The sequence below is a fragment of the Archocentrus centrarchus genome, chromosome 15 (assembly GCF_007364275.1).
Source record: "Archocentrus centrarchus isolate MPI-CPG fArcCen1 chromosome 15, fArcCen1, whole genome shotgun sequence".
In the NCBI taxonomy this organism is placed as follows: Eukaryota; Metazoa; Chordata; class Actinopteri; order Cichliformes; family Cichlidae; genus Archocentrus; species Archocentrus centrarchus.
The window spans coordinates 9,519,394-9,541,707 of record NC_044360.1 but is presented as its reverse complement, the minus strand read 5'-3'; the positions used below and the strand labels follow the sequence as shown (position 1 = coordinate 9,541,707).

The following is a 22,314-nucleotide window of genomic DNA, read 5'->3' as shown; positions in this document are numbered from 1 at the left end:
AACACAATTTGGTTTATTATTTTAGAAAATGTATCTATATTTTGTTCCACTGACAGTACAAAGAACAAAAATTTCAATCTACTGTCAAATCAGTAGATTAATTATTTCATAATTTGAAGCTAGAAGTAATGGCATATTTACTTAAACTGGGAGCAATTTATATAATCAACTGTCTTTTTTAATCAACTAATTCTACATTTGAATCATAGCCTGCAGCATAGCCTTTTTCATGTACTTTTGGTTGGTTTAGTTTTTCTTTGATGAGCATGAAGTGATCAAACAATACCAGCATTATCCTTCAAGTCACAAAAAGGTTGCGTCCCCCCCATTCTCCTGACCCCTGACTGCTCCGGTCACCTGAAGCCGTCAGCATTTGGAATGCTGAACCACTGAAAGACTAGAAAGGACAAAATGCTTGATCTGCAAACACAACTGAATGCTCTCTGCCCACCAATAAGCATTACTACTGCATATCTGATACTGCATGGGATACTCTACAGTCCCTGAGAGGTGAAATATGCTGTTCACTGTGTGAGAGAAAGCCCTGTAAACTGCTATTACAGCATTTTACACAGCAAAAACATACACACATCAAGAGATGTGACATAAATACAGACACTAAAACAAAATGATGCACTGGCATGATGAATACCAACAAATGCAGGACTTTAAGGTGCCTAATCAACACGTTTGTTTGAGAGGGGTGAAAAAAGGATCTCCAGAAACATTTCGGCCAGATTGTGAAACTGTGGTTTCTCCTCACATCAGACACAGCTAGGCATGTATGTTTTTTTTTTTTAAACATGTAAACCTTGAAGTTGTTTTGTCCCTTTGATAAGATGCAGATTAGAAATAGTATCATGTAAGTGAAGGGATAACCCTTTTTTGTCAGAGAACCAGCAAAGCGAGACAGGCTTTCAGTAAACCTTCCTTCATCACATTATGAATCTGAAATTTAGCCATTAAAAATCGACTAACTCAAAGTGCTTGTCTGGCAAAATGGCACTGCTTCCCGTGATTAGTCAGCTGTCATTAGGTGTTAATGGCCTTAGGGCATCAGTGACACAGCGGAGCACTGGCGAGTAGGCGAGCTGAACACTGTTAACACTCCTTCCCCAAATTAAAATGTGCCAATTATCTCGAGATCCTATGATGGCTCTCCAGCAAACAGTCATCACTATAGTGGAACATTTATTCACAAACAAGCATATTATTAAGCTGTTCATTAAACTTGTTTTTTAATGTCCCTACCGAAAATAACAACCAGTGAGCAGGCACTGATACAGAGTAGTTGTTAAATGTGGTTAAATGGCTGCATCATAATCTAATAACCCATCCATCAAATCATTATTTATATGATTTTAACTTGCAGTTAACAGGGAAATAATTTTTCCATTGTTCAATCTCCAACAAACGAAAGTAAGAAAAGTCCTGATTGGTGTACAGCTGGTGTGCAGTTTTTACATTTTAGATGCGGTCATAGGGCTGACACCACCATCTATAAAGCATGTATCAGATTACACAGACAGGCTTTGGATTGTAGTTCATTTTTTTATTAAATCTTTACCACACCTTCTATGATGAAAATCTTCAAGCATACTGATGCTTACTTGGAAACAAAATTATTGTGATATATTAACAGGGCTTTAACTAAGATCAAACTAAGATTCTTCAGGATTTGTTTATCCACATAACAACATGCGCTGTCCTCATGGTTAACTGATGAGAGAAGCAGTAATCTGATGCGGAGTGATACACTTTACACCAGTAAAGCCTTCATCTTTAAGGATCGTGTATGTAATCTAAGTCTCTCGCTGCAGGAAGTTTGCAACAAGGCTGCAGTCACTGTGAAGTGCATGTCAGCATCTAGTGTAATAAACCATTTAGTGTATAGATTTCAGAATAACACCTATACAAATGTTGGGCATCATGTTTGCTGCCCTATGAGAAAAGAAATAAAGGCCTCGTTCATGCAACGTTACAGTGATCTCCACCGTTCTCCTCCTCATTACTGCAGAGTTGGTACAAGCAAATAACCCAGGCTTGAGTAAACAACACTGCAGCACTTTTAACTTTTTTTAAAAAAAAGTTAAATTCATATCATTCAACAACAAGGAATGTGGCCAACCACTGCTACGAAACTCTGAAGCTTCAAAAGTTTCTTAGAGATCAGTTATCGCATAGCAGGAAATTCATTTCTTGCAGTAATTTGTTGATATTTCTGTATTTCCATGTTGCTTAAAGCGAAGTTAAAAAAAATTAGGTGAAAAAGACTGATTTCATAAGTCAGTCAGTCAGAATACTTTATTGATCCCAAAGGGAAATTACTACTGTAATTTCCCTTTGGGATCAATAAAGTAAGAATCAATAAAGTAAGATCAATAAAGTAAGAAATACATATTTGTTGCCTTTCTCATAATTTAGAAAAAATTCATCCAACAGGGGATAACATGTATTTCAATCATCACTGTTAAATGCTAAATTCAGTTTGACCGACAAAATTCTGATTTAGAAGCCTCTTGTTATTAATATTGAATAAACATTTACCAGACCAAACCATTACCAAACCACCCAATTCAAACTGAAGTAAGAGGCACTGGTCATCTCATTACTGTTCTATGTTCTGTCATTCATGGGATTGTTACTTGATATGAATCTAAAAACATTCCTGCACACAAAGGCACTCCCTGACAGCTGTGTCCTCCCCCAGCAGGAAACTGTGCCTCGCCACACAGCAAAAGCTGTTCACGAACAGCTTGATGAACACTACAAAGAGCCTAAGATAAAAAATAATAAATTAAATTTTTGATAAAGCAACCCACTCAAAATATTTAGTTTACTATCAGCCAAAGAAAAGATAAAAACAGCAGCTGCTATAATTTGGGAAGCAGGCTTTCAAGCAACAAATCATTTGAGTCGTACGCACAATGCTGCACTCACCTCATCTACATTCTCGAAGGCGTTGATGACATCATATGGCAGGCAGGACAGCAGGTCAATGACAAACCAAGTTTTCAGGTAATTCATTCGAATCAGCTTGGGGTCTGAGATGACCTCACCAGCAGGTCCAACAAATGTAGTGTGGAAGTTTAAAACAATGTCCACCAAAAAGATGACATCCACAATGCTGTCTACCACCAGCCACATCACGTTGTTCTGCTTCATCTTGAAGGAGACATTGTAGGGCACCATGATGGCAGTGTAGAAGGTGAGGATAAGGATGACCCAATCCCACGTGGTCTTGAAGAGGCAGTAGTGCAGGATGATGTGAGGTGGAGTTTTGGGGGTCTCCTGCTTGTACTGAGGTAGGATATCTGAACCGAGCTGCAGAACCTGCACAAAAAAAAAAAAAAAAGATGTGAAAGTCAAAAAAGACAGAAAAATTTACACAATAGGAAGCTAAAAATGGCGCAGCTAAGGTTTATATTACGCAACCCTATTAGTGACTAAAGCTCACCTGCTCATGAAAAATGTCCCCAAAGTTGGCCCTTATGTAACAGATTCCCCTGTTCAGTTTCTCAGTTTGCCCTCTCGTACACAGTATTCATATTTTTATTAGAGCTTCTGCTACAAATTACATCTAAGCAGCATTTTAGATCTATGGATATTTTATTTCCTACAGAATGTAACAATGTTTAACGCAAAATAAAAACCAATGAATGACCCTTACCTCAGCGAGGCGGGAGTGCTTGAGGACGTTCTCTCCTTTGTGAACTGTGGGCTGCAGCTGTTGTAAAACTCCTCTGCTGCTTGTTAGAGCACGAGTCAGTCGGGCAAACTTTCCCCAGCCTGATCATTAAACACCAACAGAAAGCAAATTTTCAATACGAGTCTTAATACTTCATATTTTTCCTGAGGCTACAACATGTTTGCGGGATTGAGGATCTGAAATCACTTTTTTCACTATTGAACATTTGCTCCGCACTTACTAAGTATGCTTCTTAAACCTTGATTATCATCTGGGTATGTTAGGGCATCAACAACTTCAGCAAGCTTCCAGCTCTCCTAAGGTCCCGCCACAGCATATCGTCAGGTTGAGATCCAGCCTTGCAACATTTTCATTCTGTTGCAGATTTGCTGCTGTGCTTGGGACCATTGTCTGTTTCATGACCCAATTTTGGCTGAGCTTTAGCTGTTGGAGATGGCCTCACATTTGACTCTAGAATATTTTGGTATACAGAAGAGTTCGTGGTCAACTTAATGACTGCAAGGTGCCTTGGTCCTGTGGCTACAAAACAAGCCCAAATCAACACCTGCCTGCCACTGAGTTTGACAGTTAGTATGAGGGGTTTGCGCTGATATGCTGTGTATGGGGCGCACTAACGGTGTGCTTACTGTACTCATACATATAACAGAATCACAACACACATTTTTAAGAATGGAGATGTGTGCACATACATTATACATAATTCAACTTCTTGTGTGTTTCTCAAGTGTTTAAATCAGGTCCAAAAATGGCTCATAATGAGGGTGGTGTTTAGATTTCATAGCAACATTGCATCGGTAGCTTAGTGTTCTGGTTTGCTCTCATTAATGTTGTTTATGGTCACAGCAGCCGGCTGTTTTCAGCAAAAACAGTTTATGTCCCCTACTGAGAACCGAGCAGCAGACAGACAGTCAGCCACTGGCTGGTGAATACAGTTAAGCATTCAGAGTCCGATATTTCACTGAAGAGTTGGTGAAGACTGAAAACAGAGCAGAAAGGAGTGGAAACACTGGAAATCTATGTCCATAAGGTGGATAAAAAGATGAGTCCAAATGATTAAAAATATCACTCCTTCTCTGCTAGATCGAACAATCAGCTTAAAAGTTGGTAATATGTCAGCGTTGTCTATACAGCTAGCTTCTTTCACCCCAAAGGTCTACAGAAAATTTGTTCTACTAGATTTATTATGGTTAAATGAAACAGACATTTTAATAGAGATGAGTACATCCATTCATCAACCTCCCTAAGACTTTTTTCTGTAATACAGTATGACAACATATTACTTTTAATTTGCAGCTTAACCTGTGTATTGGGACTACTACATGTTCTTTCTCTAAATACAGTCTCCAGTCTCTTTTCAGACAGCACACACTCACGTGTCTTTTCCTCTTACTGTATCTTTTTATGCTCAAGCCTGGACTATAATAATCTCAGTTTCATGTTAACCACGCACGCTGTTTTTGCCTGTGTTGCTTATTTCTAGATGCTCTCTTGCACTAAGTCATGTTCTATTTTAGCTGTCTTTAACACTCATACAGTCGAGTGACTAACTTTTTTGTGCTCTGTACTGATAACTATCATGATGAGGCATGTTTGACTGACTAGGTACTTGCCAGAGCAGATGCACAATGTACAGGGTTAAATGGTGAAAGCTGGCAGACTGACTGTACTTCTACCTCTAAATGAAAAGCTGCAGATCACACAGCTCTGTCATAGTGGACCAAAAAGATCTAACAGGATTTTGCAGGGCCATTTGGTGCCCAAGTATGGATGAAAATCCACTTTTTTTTTTTTATTTTACTCACTCTGATGTAGGCACCCTGTTTGATAAAAGCATGAAGTTGAACAAATTAAAATTGCACAGACTCTAACCTTTGGAAGAATCATCTTCAATAGGCTGTTTAAAGGCTGTGATGTCGCTGAATGTGCAGAGAAACAGGACCACTTTTTCTTGTTCATTTCGAATAGGAGCAATCTTCACAAAAAACCAAACAGGTGTCCCTGAAAGTACAAAGAACAGCACACATTTAGCTGCATCACCTGTTTATTATAAGGGCAAAGTTTCAGAGTGTGCATGTATAGCAGAAATTTTGATTCCATAGTGTAGTAGAAATGTTTAGGACTTTCAAAACTTTGCAATCTACAGCAGCAGCTGGAAACAAACAGTCCCACATTTTGCTGAGGAAGGTTCCTCTGGTCTGGCTCTCAACCAATTAGAACATTTCAAGAGGTAGAAATGTTCTGGGCCACCTTTGAACTCTGCTGTATGTTGCAGAGGCTCTGAATACATTTGCATGACGAGGAGACAGTGGAGGTTTTTCGCTTTTCTCGCATGTGGAGTCGCTACTCACTGTTTTTCTTGTACATCAGTATTTCAAATGAGTTCATCTCATAATTCTCAAATGTTAGTCGCATTTTTTCTGTCGTGTCCTTGTCTGTGAGCTCCCCGTACATGAAGCTGGAAAACACAAAGGGAAATAACAATTTGAATATTTCATAGACAAGCACCTTTTTTCTATCACTCTTGCGCTGAAGAGTGGTGAGAAAAGTTTGAATTTGTGAATATCTTAAAGTACGTTCCCTGGTTAGATTACCTTGTGAGATTTTGTTCTGTTGGCTTAAAAGACAAACACTGCTTTGACGCCTTTTTCATGTCACTACATTTAACTTTAAAATCATGCCTTAGTCATGTCTTAGTCTCTAAAATTAAATTCAGTTATAAAGAGCTATACCTAAACTGTGCAGAGCGAGCTGTGTAAAATATAAAGTAGGTTAAAACTCATATAAACGTACCCTGAAAGCATAATGCAGCCCTGGATGCTAATTGGCCAAATGCAAATTAAAGCTGAAGATGGGTTAAGCAACCATGAACACTTTTAAGCACGCTACAGAGACATTCATCTCACTTTACTTATTAGTGCCAGCCTCAGTAGCAGCCTGCTCCAGCATGGTCTAAATATAGTCTGTTATGAAATACAAAAGGAAGGATAAATTTAATGAGACTAAATTCTGATGCTGCAGAGACTTTTCAGACCAGCGCTTGATGTAACATCACTGATGAATGTCCTCATCTCACATCTCCCGTCTTCCCTCAATGCGGGGAGGAGAATGACATTCTTCAAAGAAAGATTTGTAATAATAACAATTCCTCAAATCACTTCATCATCATAATCATGTGTGTACATTCCCACAGGTTTGAAACTGCATATCTACTGATGATCTGATATAGGAATAAATACATACATATATATATACATACATACATACATACATACATATATATATATATATATGAAAGAAATTTAATCTTTGATGAGTACACAGCAAAAAGAGCTCTCGTTATTAGACTCTTGAGGAATGAGTGCACATTTTATGATTGAGTCATCTTGAAAAACATTATAAATCCACACTTTGTGAATGTTTTATGAGCTCATAATAAGGCTGAGGATTTTATTGGGGTATTTTTTTTACATAAAAAACTTAAACAGAATGATGATTAAAGGTATGGCAACATCTCTGAAGATAAATAAAAGTGGGTACTACCTAACACTAGTTAAAAAGAACTGACTTTTTTTTTTTTTTTTTTTTTTTTTTTAGAAATGGTTCAGATAAAACAAAAATATAACTGATCTGAGAAGGAATGGACACAACTAAAAAACAGAGAATGAGGACTCATAAAGAAATACAGCATGCATTCTACACTAAGAATTAGGAAAACTTTATGTAACAAGTGTTTAAGAAAGGGAACACTTAACGCTTAGGAATCTCCGGAGCTTGAAAAAGGCGACTGGACTTCTTTTTGTTTCTTGAAGACGTTTCACCTCTCATCCGAAAGGCTTCTTCAGTTCTCAACCAAATGGTGGAGAGACCCAGGTATTTAAACCCCTGTGGGCGTAGTCCCCTGGAGGTGGTTATGACCCTCTATTGATCATGTGCTCATACGCCCACAGGGGTTTAAATACCTGGGTCTCTCCACCATTTGGTTGAGAACTGAAGAAGCCTTTCGGATGAGAGGTGAAACGTCTTCAAGAAACAAAAAGAAGTCCAGTCGCCTTTTTCAAGCTCCAGAGACTACTATGACCTGGATGACTGAGAATCTACACAGACAACGCTTAGGAATGCATAAAAACACTGCAAGCAGTTAAAACCTGGCAATAACACCAGTAACCCATTAATAGCTGATTTTTGCTGCTTGGCTCGGATTCAGTCCTTATGACTATGTTGAGGCTGAGATATACCAGCATTTTTGCTTTGGTAATCACTGCCCCAGGAAAATGATTGTGGTCATAATGCCCTTTTATATGGCTGGGGTATTTATATACTTTAAGAAAGGTAGGTGTGAGAAACTGCAGCTTCAACCTAAAAATTTTTTGTCTATAATATATATATTTTAAATGATTTCTATTAACTGTAATGTTATTGAGAGTAGTTGCCTTTTGGTTATTTTGCCAAATTCTATGCGTAGCTTCGTGTAAGAATAATGCCCCATTTAACATGATAATATCAGAAAATCTGAGACAAACATCTGACAAAGCAGTGAAACTACAGGAAGCTTATTCATCATCTTCTGTTTTTACCTGCTGAGTGCTGTTGCAGCAAAAACTATAAGAAAGCATTAAATTTAATGACCTCATTCCAAAATCCCCCCAAACGCAAGGTACTGCACCAACAGATGGCGCTGTAACAGTGTATATTCGTGCAATTCCAAAGTAAAATTGGGACAGATTTCTTTGATTATTTCAAATGGTGTAATATTAGGGGTCTTAACTGAATTGGTACTGCATCCACAATATATTTTATTTTGCCAAATGTTGCATCAAATGTGACAATAAACCAGATACGACAATAACCAGAATGATATTTTTCAGAATTTTATCACCAATATTTTTATGTGTTTGAAGACAAAAAACACTACCACACTGCACATGCAGTCTCACTGAGTTAACTCCTTAGAAGGTGTGCAGAAACCAATAACTCCCCAGTGGAGCAGTCAATGAGTCAACCTCTTTGGGGATAATAATGTCAAGATTTCAAATCCCTAGTCTCAGGATGACTAACTCATGTGTCTACTTTTTTTTTTGTCAGGGACTGTATACCAAAAAAAGAAAGAATCACAAAGAAAGGAGGAGATACTAGCACACTAACTTTCCTAACATCTCCCTACAGCAATGGCTAAAAAAATGCTTACCGCTTGTTTTTACAAGGCCTCTATAATACAGCAGGCTATAACCAGCTCCTATTGGGTGTAGCTAATAGGTCAATAGTTGGCTTGTGTCATGCATATTTAATAGTAATTATTTGTTTCGGTTTGGTTCACTAAGCCCTGCTTTAGACTGGTGATAGGAGAACTCACCACACTTAAATGCAGGAATAAATATGTGAATAAATATAGAAATACACAAAATTAAATAGAGAAATATAGCTATGAAGAAACAAAGAATTCATAAGTTTTTATATACAAATGTAGAAATTAATTCAAAACATGTCCTTTCATTCTGTGCTGTATTTTTGTGTTTTATTAATTTAATTTAAATCCTTAATATATCTCTGACCTGCATTCATTCATTGATAATTAATCATTAATTTCTCTTTTTGTGCTCCTCCTCACTCTTGTGAGGTGCTCGATCGTAAGTGCTCAGCATGATCTTTCACCACAATAATTAAGTAATTAGTAATGAATATATCTCCCACTCTGTTCTCCTACAGTTCATCATTACCTACTGCAGAAATAACTCATTAATGATTTCTTAATTATCAGGTTCCTCCCTCACTCATTTTCAGCACCAAATTACAAAGTGCTTCCAAACTGCTTTCTGTCATGTCTCAAAGTCAGTCAGAAGATTTTAGGTGATTTGACTGATTTATCGACCTAAAATTAAACCTAAAGTGGACTATTACACACTGACTTCAATATTTGCATTGGCAAGTGTTCTGCAGCTTATGTTTGGGGACCCGAGGGTCTATATCAGCAATAGCCGCAGTGCTGGCTGTGACACCATCTCCCACAACAGATGAAATCTCCCACGGTTTTCAGATTTGGCAGCATCAACTGTTTCACTGTGATCCTATTAATATGGTGGTAAGTGGCATCCTTATTGTAGGCACAACAAACATGAGTCCTGAAATTATTCACTTACTCAAACAACCTTTTATTCCTTTATGTTTTGAAAAGAAAGCATGGGGGGGACACCGGATATCCACAGGTTTACCACTGCAGTCAGTGATGCAGAGGCAGTTTCAGCTGTTACAACCTGATTACATCACAGATCTTAGTCTCTCCTAACTGGTTTCTGGCTCTGCAGCAGTAAAAAAAATAAAAAACAATCTGCTAGACTGTCTTTAACTGTGTGAATATCATATGGGATCTAATTTGAGTGGTCTGTGTAATTTGAACTTCCTCTGGTGAGCTGCTCTGGCAAAAAAGAACTGATCTTCCTGTCAGTTTGGTCTCGTATACAGCCAGGCCCTTCACAAATAAACTTCGCCCCATAGTGTCACTGATAACTGTGTATCCACATTTTAATTGTTAGGCTTATAATTGCGCTTTTAGGTTTGACTCCTTTCATGCATTTCGGCAAAGCTTAAACATTCCTGTCACACTGACAATTAACACACACTGGCCAGGTGACTGGCTGCTTGTAGAAAATATGATGCACAAAAGACAACAATAGAAAAAAGTGAGAAGAGGTTTCTTTCCCTGGACTAACGATGAGATGGAACTGGTGCTGAAAGTAACTCACAGGTATAAGGTGTTCAATTCAGTTGAATTCAATTCTATTTTATTTGTATAGCACCAAATCACAACAAACAGTCGCCTCAAGGTGCTTTGTATTGTAGGTAAAGACCCTACAATAATACAGAGAAAACCCAACAGTCAAAATGACCCCCTATGAGCAAGCACTTGGCGACAGTGGGAAGGAAAAACTCCCTTTTATCAGGAAGGGAGTTTTCCTGACTGCAAAACAAATAAACTGGAAGTCCTGGCAAAAAATGTGGTGACACATTCAAGAGGGTTTGACGGGAGCATTATCTATCACCAGAGGATGTCAATGCAGTGGGAAAGGAGTAGCAATATAGTCCATCCATCCATCCATTTCTTCCCCTTATCTAATTAATAAAACCATTTAACCATATACTACCAGATAATATACCAATACGAGAATACTGGCACTATAGGTGTAAAACAAATAAAGCTACACACAAGAATGTGGATATATATCACCTGAGTAAATACAAAATACAGTTTTATAAATGATTTCAAATCAAGAAATCACTTAAATAGAATCTGTCTGACAAAGTGATGATCTCAAAAACCTGCACATCATGCCACAATCTACAGGAACTCAGAAACATGAGAAACTCCAGTGAATGATGGTGAGAGCAGAAATCCCAGAACAGTGCTGAACCTTCCCAGGACACTAGGCCATCCTGCCAAATGTCCATGATTCAACAATAAGAAAGAGACTGGGCAAAAATATCACCCATGAGAGAGTTTCAAAGTGAAAATCACAGCTGACCAAAAAGAACACAAAGCCTTAGAGATCATCAAGATGGGAAACATCTTGATGATCTCTAAGACTTTTGGGAAAATATTCTGTGGACTGATGAGACAAAAGCTGAACCTTCTGGAAGGTCTGAGTCCCGTTACATCTGGTATAAAACTAACACAGCATTTCATAACAACAACATCATACCAGCAATCAAACATGGTGGTGGTTGTGTGCTATGGCTACTTTGCTGCTTCAAGACCTTTACAACTTGGTGTAATTGGCAGAACCATGAATTCTGTTCTCTACCAGAAAATCCTGAAGGAGAATGCCCGGCCATCACTTCGTGCCCCGAAGCTCAAAAGCTCAAGTACACTTGAGCAGTACAATGATCCAAAACACATCGGCAAGTCCACCTCTGAATGGCTCAAAAAAAGAACAAAAAACAAAAAAAAAAAGGTTTTTGGAGTGACCTAGTCAAAGTCCAGACTCAAATCCAATTGAGATGCTTTTCATGGCCTTCAACAGGCCATTCATGCCGAAAACCCCTCCAATGTGACTGAATTAAAAAAACTCTGCAAAGACGAGTTGGCCAAAATTCCTTCACAGTGATGTGAAAGACATATAGTCAGTTATTACAAGCGCTTGACTGCAGTTCTTGCTGCCAAGAACAACCTGTTATTAGGTTACTCAGGTTCTCTTTAACTAATTAAACTTTATGGATGGGTGGGGAGGATACTTTTTTACAGATTTTCAAATCTATTTTTCCTACTTAAAATAACTCCAATTTTTTAATAAAGATGTATAACAATCTTTCAGAGCACAACCAACCACTGATTATATTAACCTTCTTAAATAAGGCTTTCCCACCTTACTATATAAGCAAACTCTGCCTGGTAATAGGAAGTGTAAATACATATGAACACAGAGATTCATAGTAACTGTAAACATAACCGAAATTGGCTCCTACTGTGACACAACTACAAGTTAAACTGACTGCTGTCAGATCAAACAATGCCAGCCCAATACAAACCTTTTATCATAGTACCCAACGCAATACCATGCCTATATCATGCAAGGATCTAAGTGAGGGCACCACAAATGTCTTTACTGGCAACATTCAAACTAACTTGATTAAAGCAAACCTGATTTGGTATCATATAGTATAATAGCAGCAATAGTGTCATTATTTTAGCATTGCCACATAAGAAGGAGCTCATCCAGATGCACAAGACAGCAGCAGCATAGCAGGTTGTCAGAGTGTCAAGCTAATAACTAAATATCTAAGAGATATTCTAGAAAGCAAAATTTATGGGTTAGTGGGGTATATTGAGCCTAAATTCAAAGTTTTCAGTATTACAAATGTTCCTCTCTTACACATAACTTGGTCCGGACCAGGTTCATATTCAAAGTGTTGGATTAAAATCATCAATAAGCTCCTGCTTGTTTTTTTTTTTTTAACTTATTCTTTTAATTTTCTGTAATTTAAGTGCAAAAAAGATTCTCTGCTGAACGAATACATTTCCTACATGCGGTGCACTAATAATACCACAGAAGAAAGCTCTACAGTAAAGTCACAGCAGTGTGAACAGTATACATCTTACTGGAATTTGCATATATTTAGTTGTTGATGCAGAAAATGAATGAATATGTTTTTAATGCTTGGCTGTAATCAGCTGCCAAGTCCATTTTCCACTGCTGGAATTCCAGCTAATAGGCCACAGATTAGAAAACTGACCATTTTGGTAGGCTATCGCTCACTGAAAATATCAATAAATTTAAATTTACACACACTAAAGGGCCAGTGTCATACCCAAATGCACTGAGTAGCCTATGAAGTTTAAATGGATTGAAGTTAGAGAAGTCTATCGTGCAGCTGTGACGTTGGTTGCTGTCTTGCTTTATCTGCAGCATGAGTTTTATGTTTTGCTGGTGTATCTCTGGCACTCATTCTAATAATAATACCTTTTTTTTCTAGTCTCTTGACTGAAGACAGCACTTAATGGATTGTCAATTACAGTACCAGTCAAAAGTTTGGACACACTCACCCATTCATATTGGTGAATATGTCATTTTGACTGGTACTGTATATGCAGTTGTGTTAAATGACCCCCACCCCCGTCAAGCCAGAGCTTGGCTATGTTAAACTTGCTTCAGAGTCCAACCCTTCAAAATAAAATAAAAAAATGTAGTGAACATAAACAAACAAAGCTAATTTGATATGATTGATATGTTCTTGAAATTCTATTGGTAAATTTAAATAATATGTCAGTTTCCTTGAGCATTTAACATACATCCATACTAAGGCGCACTGCTCATTTTAGCCTACCTGCAGGTGCTGCTTTTCTGCATCACCTCTGCTCTGTGATACCCCGACAGCTTGCAGAAACCATCATTGCTGTAGACGATGGGCCAGTCCACTATCTGAGCATTTCCCAGGACAAAGTTGGTATCTGTTTTGGAGTAAACAGGAAATAAAAGGGCAAATAACTTGCAGCATTTCCTAAAAACAGCATTATAAACTACAAATACTTCAACTACAGACTGGGTAGGGGAAAATACATAAGAGTGAAGATTTTTGTGCAACTGCATCTTAAATAACTGAAGAAGGAAAACTGATTTAAAGACAGGAAAAACCTACAGATTTAAGAGCAAATACAAAGCGCACGTGCTTATCTTGTAATGTTTGTCTTTTTAATGTCTTTCATTAGAAAGATTGGAAACTTAAAGAACTTTAAAAAATTTTATTACACTCCATGGTCATCCATGGCCCATTAAACACTCAGGGCAAGTATTCACAAATGTAAGCAAACACAAACTCTTTGATTATGCAGAAAACATCTGAATATCTGCTTCATTAATTTTCTTCTTGGCAGTGCAAGAACGGCTTTTTACTACCTTTTGGTGTTTACCTATGTCGAGTTTGTAACAGGCCAATTAGGTGCTTAATATGTGCGTGGAAAAGGTGAGTAGTTATATTTGCCATTAATTTATTGATATGGAAAAATGACTGGGAAATACAGACTATAAATACCTTTATCTCCCCTTTATGGAAAACAGAGCACATTAATTCTCATGTGGCATATTTTGAATTATTCAGAGCAAAACTTATTTGTGCTTAAAATGTTAATAAGCCTAAATAACCAGAGTCACATGTATTTGCTTCCATCCTATTTTTTAAACCTGTCAGCAGTTATACACTCAAGCTGTTCGTCAGTGCCATTACTCATGTCATAATACATTAAATAAACAGATAATGTTGCTATTTTTCATTTTAAGATATGGAGGAAGCTTTTTTTTCCAACTAAGATTGAGTACTACGTCGTGCAAATGACTGCAGTGGGTTTTCCTGGGAAACTGAAAAATTCAGACATTTCAGACATTAACGTGAACATGTGTCATTTTTACAAATAGCATTTGTATTTGAATGACAAAGTGAAACAATTTGCACATTGTGATATTTTATAAAATGTGCAAATAATATGCATATAATGTCTGTTTGCTAGCTGACAACAAAAATCATGATATAAGCAAGTGATATAAAAACATCTGTTCTATAGGGATCAAAAACAATAAAGATTTTGGTGATGTTTATGGATAATGCAATAATATAAAACACACTAGTAGTAGACGTAATGATTTTAAATGGGTCGGGAAAAGGGATGAATTTGGGATAAAACAGGCTAATAAATAAACAGACTACAAGAAAGCGACAGCATGGAGGTAAAAGAGCAGAAGGGAAAGAATTCAAAACACTGGTTCACAAAACACAGCTTTATATCACATATAAACACAAACACACACAGAACGTTTTCTCATGTAAAACACACATTAATGACCACTGAATGATTAGCGCCATGCACAAAACGTTCCATGCCAACGTGTTATTTTACAGTGAACGCATGAATGTTAATCTTGTGAGAAAGGAGGGATATAAGGAGGCATCTGTTAACTCACTAATGGGTTGCAGCAAACATTTCAGAAACATTCTGAAAATCTGAAAGGCTTTGTAAATTAACAGCATTTGGTATAGAACATTAAGTGTTACATTACAAAGAGAGAGATGCTGTAGGGGAAATATAAGCAGCACGCCAAATTAAACTTCATAGTACCTGTCTGTCTATGTGACAGTGTCCAAACTGAAATGTTTGAAAAGAAAAGAGGGTTAACAGATTGCAGAGAACAACATGCACTGAATGTCAGACACAGAGAGACACACCTTTGTTTAACTTGAATAATTGCTGACAGGCATTTTTAAAGCAACTATCTGAAAAATAGGCTATTCTAATTAAGTTAATACGTTAGTGGTCACGTAAGAGCAGATAAACACAGAAACAAGGATACAGGTGCACAGAAACATTGCCTTATTTCTTACAGCCTGTAGAAATGGTAAAAGTCACATCCGGTTACTTACACATCAAGCAGACTTAATCAAATTTCTGGCCATCTGATGAATTTAAGCGTATGCTGAGTCTCTTTTTTTTTTTTAGCTTTGATTACATCTCTACCAATTTCTGAGCGAAATATTTGGCGCTTCAGCTGCTAAAATATTCAACTTTCTTCAGCTAACATCAGTTTCACTTATACACTCACCATCCATGTCAGTAGCTACACCTGTTCAACTGCACGTTAACATGAGTATCTAATCAGCCAATCACATGGCAGCAACTCAATGCATTTAGGAATGTAGACATTGTTGAGACGACCTGGTGACATTCAAACTGAGCACCAGAATGGGGAAGAAAAGTGATTTAAGCGACTTTGAACGTGGCATGGTTGTTAGTGCCAGATGGGCTGGTCTGAGTTTTTCAGAAACTGCTGATCTCTAAGATTTACAAAGAATGCCTGAAAAAGAAAAAATATGCAATGAGTGGCAGTTTTTTTTTTTGATGCCAGAGGCCAGAGGAGAAAGGTCAGACTGCTTTGAGCTGACGGCAAGGCAACAGTAACTCAAATAACCACTCGTTACAACAAAGGCATGCAGAACAGCATCTCTCAGTGCGCTGTAGAAGACTACAAATGCTACGAATGCTGTTCACACAAGCTCACCATAATACATATGCTGGAAAACCGCTGCCTGGTCTAATGAACCTTTCTAATGAATTTCTACTGTGACACGGTATGGTCAGAATTCAGCCTGAACAACAAGAGAGGATGGATCCATCCTTGTTGCTTGTATCAGCCTTGTATCAGTGGGTCATGCTGCTGCTGCTGCTGCTGGTGTAATGGTGTGGGAGATATTTTCTGGGCACAGTTTTAGCCCGTTAGTACTAACTGAGGATTTTTTAAACACCACAGCCTTCTTGAATAATCTTTATGACCATGTCCATCCCTTTATGACCACAGTGTATCCATCTTTTGATGGCTGCTTCCACCAGATTAATCTGCCGTGTCACAAAATTCAAATAATCTCAAACTGGTTTCTTAAACATGACAAATTGTTCACAGTACTCAAATGTCAATAGAGCACCTTTGGCATGTCATGGATTATGGATGTGCGCACAGTTGCTGCAAATTTGCAGCACCATTACACCAGCACCAGCCTGAACCGTTGATACAAAGCAGGATGGATGAATGTTGCCTATGCCACATTCTGACCCTACCATCCAAATTGTGCTGCAAATTTGCAGCAACAGATGTTTCCAGCACCTTCTTTAATCTATGTGATGAAGAATTAGGGCAGTTCTGAACCAGTTCCAACCCAGTATGACCATGGTGGACCAAATAAGGTGGCCAGTGAGTGTAGCTCTTTACTTTTACAGCTGTTTTCAGTGAAATACCTTTAAAAATATAATGGCATTTTCAGCTCCAAACAGCAAACACTGTTATCAGCTTTGGTGAACATAGTCAAGCATTTAGCACCTAAACAGCCAGGAGCTGAGACCAAATACAGCTAAAAGGCATTGGACACCAGATTTGACATAACTTCAGATGAATACCATGATCTTTAAATCAACAAGTTAGGCAAATCATCTTAAGAAGTTCTATGTTAATGTTGGGGCTCATAGTATACTTGCTCTGCTCACAACGGACCTAAAAATAAGCATTTTGGTTTAATTCGATAAAATGTGGGAAAATACATAACCTAATACTGTACCACCATAAGCAGCAGCAGCTGAATAATCATTCTAGTAGTTGATCATCAACTGAGCTAGAGCTGCTAACATTTTCTCTTGCTACTACTTTTGCTGATTAGCTATAATTATACAAATTTTTGAGATGCATTATAACAGTTTTCAGGATTTCAGGTGACTTAAGTGGCACCTTTATTTGACACTAGCCACTACTAAAGGTGATCTAAATGTATTATGCTTTTACATTTTTTTTTATATGGGACCAACCTTACAACCACATTATGTAATACCAATTTTGCATTTGATCATAACTGGATGAGTTGCAACTATAGTGCAACATTATCAACATTGCTCAGTGGCCACAAAATGCCCACACACAGACTTTTCTCCAACACTGCAGTGATGTTATACAAAAATCAGGGTAAAGTTATTATATTACATTATCAAATATAATGTACAGTGAATATAACATATTCCCATTGTTTTGTTCAGTTCCTTCAGCCATGCCATTCTTATGCTTTTTTGTTAGTATTATCTCATTTGAAATGTTCAGCAAACATAAAAGACCAACAGAGGACGTTAGTACCCAAACAGATTTTGGGAGGGAAAGTTTCAAATAGTGAACTTAAAGTAATCTCTGCGAGCCAAAAGCTCAGGCTTCAGACCTCTTTTTCTATATAAAGTTCTTTTCACAGTCATCTTCTACAGGCACAGCACACTGAACAGTCAGCACTGCTCACGAGCGTTGAGTGTTGCCCATCAGCAGGCTTCCAGAAGTTGGCCAATCAGAGGAAAGCAGACTTTTAGGAAAGAAATCTAAGGCTTGTGTCAGACAGCGGATGAACTCAAGGGCTGCATATTCAGCCAGTATAACAAACACATTTTTTAAACTCTGGGTCACACAAAACTAGTCAAGTGGAGCCCCAGAATAAAAAAACAGGTGGAAATAAGCATAATATGTCCCTTTTTAACTTACTGCCCTCTGTGTTGTTCTTTGTGATTGATCGTTTCATGTTCAGGCAAGTGCTGAGAAAAAGATTTGACAGGTTTAAACAGTGGAGAAAAGCACAGTGGCGTAAGAGCAGATATCTGCATAATTTAAGAGTCAAAGTAGGTGGTGAACTGCTGGGCATGAAAATCAAGAAGTTGTCTTGAACACTATCATCAAAATATAGCACAGCGCTAGCTATTTAAAAAAATGAATGACTGGTACATAAAAGGGATATCTGATTGTTCGTGAATGCCCACCCACCACTGTCTCAGTGGCATCCAGCAGATTATAGTATCAGCTCCTTTGTTTCAAGCTTGGGAGAGATTTACTGCTCACTAATCCATCATGGGCTGCCTAAGGTCATAAGAAAAACATATGTATCTGCTTTTGTTTTTAAAGGGTGGATTTTTTTTTAAATATATTATCCAGCTTAGGAATCCAGACATAATGCTGTAAAGGCAGCCTCACTATGGAGAGATGCTGTCACCGTTTCTGAGCAGGCTGCTCCCCGTTTGTCATAACACATTTAAATGTAGATATGGGCAGCAGGAGCAGACTGACAGTGAGGTAAGGAGTTTGTGCACAGGCACATGCTGGTCACATATGGGTGGAGGGACTGATTATAAACTTCAGGGCTAACTTTAACCGCATCCTTTTAAAAAAAAAAAAAAAAGCCAAGAAAATGGCTTTTTTTTGTATTTGTCTCAAAATGTGGCTCATGACAGAGACGATAACAAATGCAGCTGGTTCAGTGTCACAGCTCGCTGTCACCTCTCCAGTCCACGCTGTCACTTCCCGTCGGATCTAAAAAGCACAGAAAAGCTACTTTCTGTGCTTTTACTGAAACCAGTGACCAAAAATACTGCCAGATTCTCAGCTTTCATTAAAAGAATAACTGGCTAATCAAAATCCACTTGTCTCTATAATAGCTTTTAAAAACTGACCTGCAAAACATCTTAATCTTACTTAATGTGCTTTACCTGAGAAGACTGGCATGTGTGCTTTTTTTTTTTTTTTTTTTTTAGTGAAATCTGTGACACTTCTGATTCAAAATACCATAATACAAAAATTAAAAACCTCTCTGATTGATTGACTGGTAGTGCCAGTCAGAGGATGGTGAGAGGCTTTTTCCTGATTCCATGCAGAAAATTGAAAATGGTCAAAACAAAACAAAACCTTAATTAGGTTTTTGGTTGGACAAATGCCAACTCCTGTTTAACACATTTTCAGATTCTGTTGTTTAATAATATAATAATGCACTTTAAGGCCTCGGACATTAACAACAAAACCCCAACAGCTCAGTTTCAAACCGACCTGTAGTCTAAAGGAAATTATGGTGAATTCTGTCTAAAGTGGTAGACAGATCTAACTCTGTATATCATACTGGTAATCTATTCACAATTCTGTATGAAAACTGTAGAAATAAATATCACGCCAAATATAGCTGAGCCACACAATCTTTCCTTTGAGACTTCCAGTGGTCTTATGTAATCAGCAGTGCATTTGATGGTTATAATGCACACAGTTGGGACTCACAAATGGGAACTGTAGGTGTTAAAATTAAACAATTTTAAAGATAAATGGGATTTCCTCCAGATAAATTAGTGGGATATAGACAATGCTACATGAAACATTAGATTTTGAAACAAACTGTTTAAGAATCCAGTAGTTTTTCACCTTACGACACATAGGTCACTAAAATTAACTTTTTAAAAATCTCAGTAAAGGATTCTAATTAATTAGCTTCCCTCATTATTTAGTTAATTACACTAATTGGTTGGAATGAGGGTACCATGCAGTTATTATTATGTCTGTAGTTTCTGAAATAACGCTCAAATCTCATCAGCCTTACCGTTCGACCGTCTGACAATATTCTCCAAAAAAGTATTCTGGGGGGCCACAAGTCCCCTCCGACCCCCCGCCATCCTGCCGCTTCACTCAGTCGTCTGCAGGTGAATCTTTACTCCTCAATCTGCAGTTTGTTTTCATGGTGTCTCCGGCTCTGAGACGCTGCGCGGATTTCTTGGACAGGGGGTGGCTGTCTGGTTGGCTCATTAGCTACCTCCCAAGACCGGTGTGATGCGTTGGCGCCTCTTTACGCACCTCATCATCCAGGAGAGGAGAGGAGAGGAGATGAGGGGCCGTGGGTTGGCTGTTATTGACTTATGTTACTAAGAGGACCTGGAGCGCCATCTGGTGGACACAACTATGTGTACACGGAAAGTTCACAGTGACTCCTACCCTCAACAAACTCCACTGGTGGAACTAAGAGTATTTAAGTCCATCCATCCATCCATTTAAGTCACGGGAGGATTAGCCAATGAAAGGACCCAACAAGCACAAATAAAATGGCCAAAGGGGAAAGGGAACCCCTAGGACAGACCTTTGAAGTCATATTTCTCTTTGGAAGACCAATCAAATATCCACACAGAGGCCATGGCAGCTACAAAGGGACTCAAAATAACTTTGGAGAGATGAAAATGACCTGCAAACAGACCCCAGAAATATAAAACTAACAAAACACACACACAAAAAAAACATACATTAACAGACACAAAAGCCTACAAAGACAAACTAAAAGGTCTACTGCAAGATATACTGGAAATTAAGAAAAATCTGCTCAAAATCACTGCAACAAAGAAAAGAAGACAAAGAAAATTGCTCTAAAAAAATCTGTGTGGTATGTGAGGTATTTTTGCTGTTTTTCTTGCAATTTTACAACTTTGAGGTGAATATTACACATTTTATTTTATTATTCGTTTTATTTTAAGGATTTTTCTTCTTGTTCTTCTTCATTAAACATCTCGCAATTATTCAAATTTTGGAGCTACATGCTCCTCAGTTGCTCCACACTTCTGCAGTAGTAATGATGTATCTGAGGGCCATTTTCCTTTTAATATTTTCAGTAAAATTTGTGAGTAATGTTTCTTTATTTTTCGGTAATGATTGATGACTTTTCATGTCTGTAAATTATAAAGGTCAAATCTCAAACAGTGCAGTTTGTTTAACCTCTCCTTTCAGTTTGTAGTGTGTTATCAAAGGCAAAGCTTCCTACAGTCTCCCCAGGAGCATTCTGGTTCTTTTGTGGACTGAATTCAGTTTTGCAGAGCAGTAACACTGAACTTTGTCATTTCCTCTTTGTTTACTGCTGTGGAATTGACTTCTTTTTTTTTTAAAGCATTTCCCCCACCAGCTCATAAATCCTGTTCAATTATTTTGGACCCTTATGTGGCTACAGGAAAACAGACTGAAAACAATGCTTGTGGTGATGACATTTCCATCAAAATTAAAATGCTTTAGGTGCGACAAATGATGTCGTGAAAGGTTTCCTCACACCTGTGAGGGCTGCAGGTTTTCTGTCCTCACAGTTTGGGCTCGTCTGTTGTTGCAGGTCTAAATCAAACTGGATGGCTACTATGGAAACCAGCTGGGCTGCCTGTGCTGCAGAGGAGCTCTGGATACCACTGTTTTGTGCTACACCAATTAAAAAGACAGAAAATAGAATCTTCCTGCCGTTTTGCTACTGCAGTGTCCTGCGCACACTGATATATAAACACAGGAGCAACCACACAACATTACTTTCTTTTATTATTATCAGTTACACTTTAACCCCTGCTGTAACATTCACAGGTATTATACTGTATAAGCAAACAAAATTCAAGTGTTTATGCTCACTATGGCTACGTCACTGCTGATAAGTGCTCATTGGGGTGGATAAAAGAGCCTGATGTCAGCAGCTCCATTTAAGGGCAGATCTTTTCTGAGGCAGTGTTTGCTTCCTTCAATAGGTCACAACTTACTCCAATCTATCCTTAAAAGGCTATGATAACATCACCTGCTGGCTCTACCTCTATATACTATTGGTGCTGTAAATATGTAATGGCAATAACTGTTATCAAAGTATTATGCTGCATGTGTGCAGATTGGTTGAGTTCTCATGGAAGGTCACTATCTATCACACAACTACCATGCTCTCCACCAAAAAAAAAAAAAAAAAAAAGTTACCAGAATCAGATCATAGTTAAATAAAAGCTGCTTCCAACTGAGCCATTTTCC

The 22,314-nt window shown here is 37.9% G+C and overlaps 1 protein-coding gene across 2 annotated transcripts in view; it reads right to left on the bottom strand.

Annotated features, from left to right (window-relative positions):
• The window catches only part of kcnh1a (potassium voltage-gated channel, subfamily H (eag-related), member 1a), a 49,459-nt gene extending 29,276 nt beyond the window's left edge, over positions 1-20,183 (bottom strand). For both annotated transcript variants that reach the window (XM_030747991.1, XM_030747992.1), the window contains exons 1-6: positions 20,111-20,183; positions 13,523-13,646; positions 6,058-6,164; positions 5,579-5,707; positions 3,671-3,789; positions 2,941-3,333 (exon numbers count right to left, since the gene is read on the bottom strand). In XM_030747991.1, coding sequence (XP_030603851.1) covers positions 2,941-3,333; positions 3,671-3,789; positions 5,579-5,707; positions 6,058-6,164; positions 13,523-13,646; positions 20,111-20,183 — 945 coding nt within the window. The remainder of the gene's footprint in view (positions 1-2,940; positions 3,334-3,670; positions 3,790-5,578; positions 5,708-6,057; positions 6,165-13,522; positions 13,647-20,110) is intronic.
• Between the last annotated feature and the right edge of the window lie 2,131 nt (positions 20,184-22,314).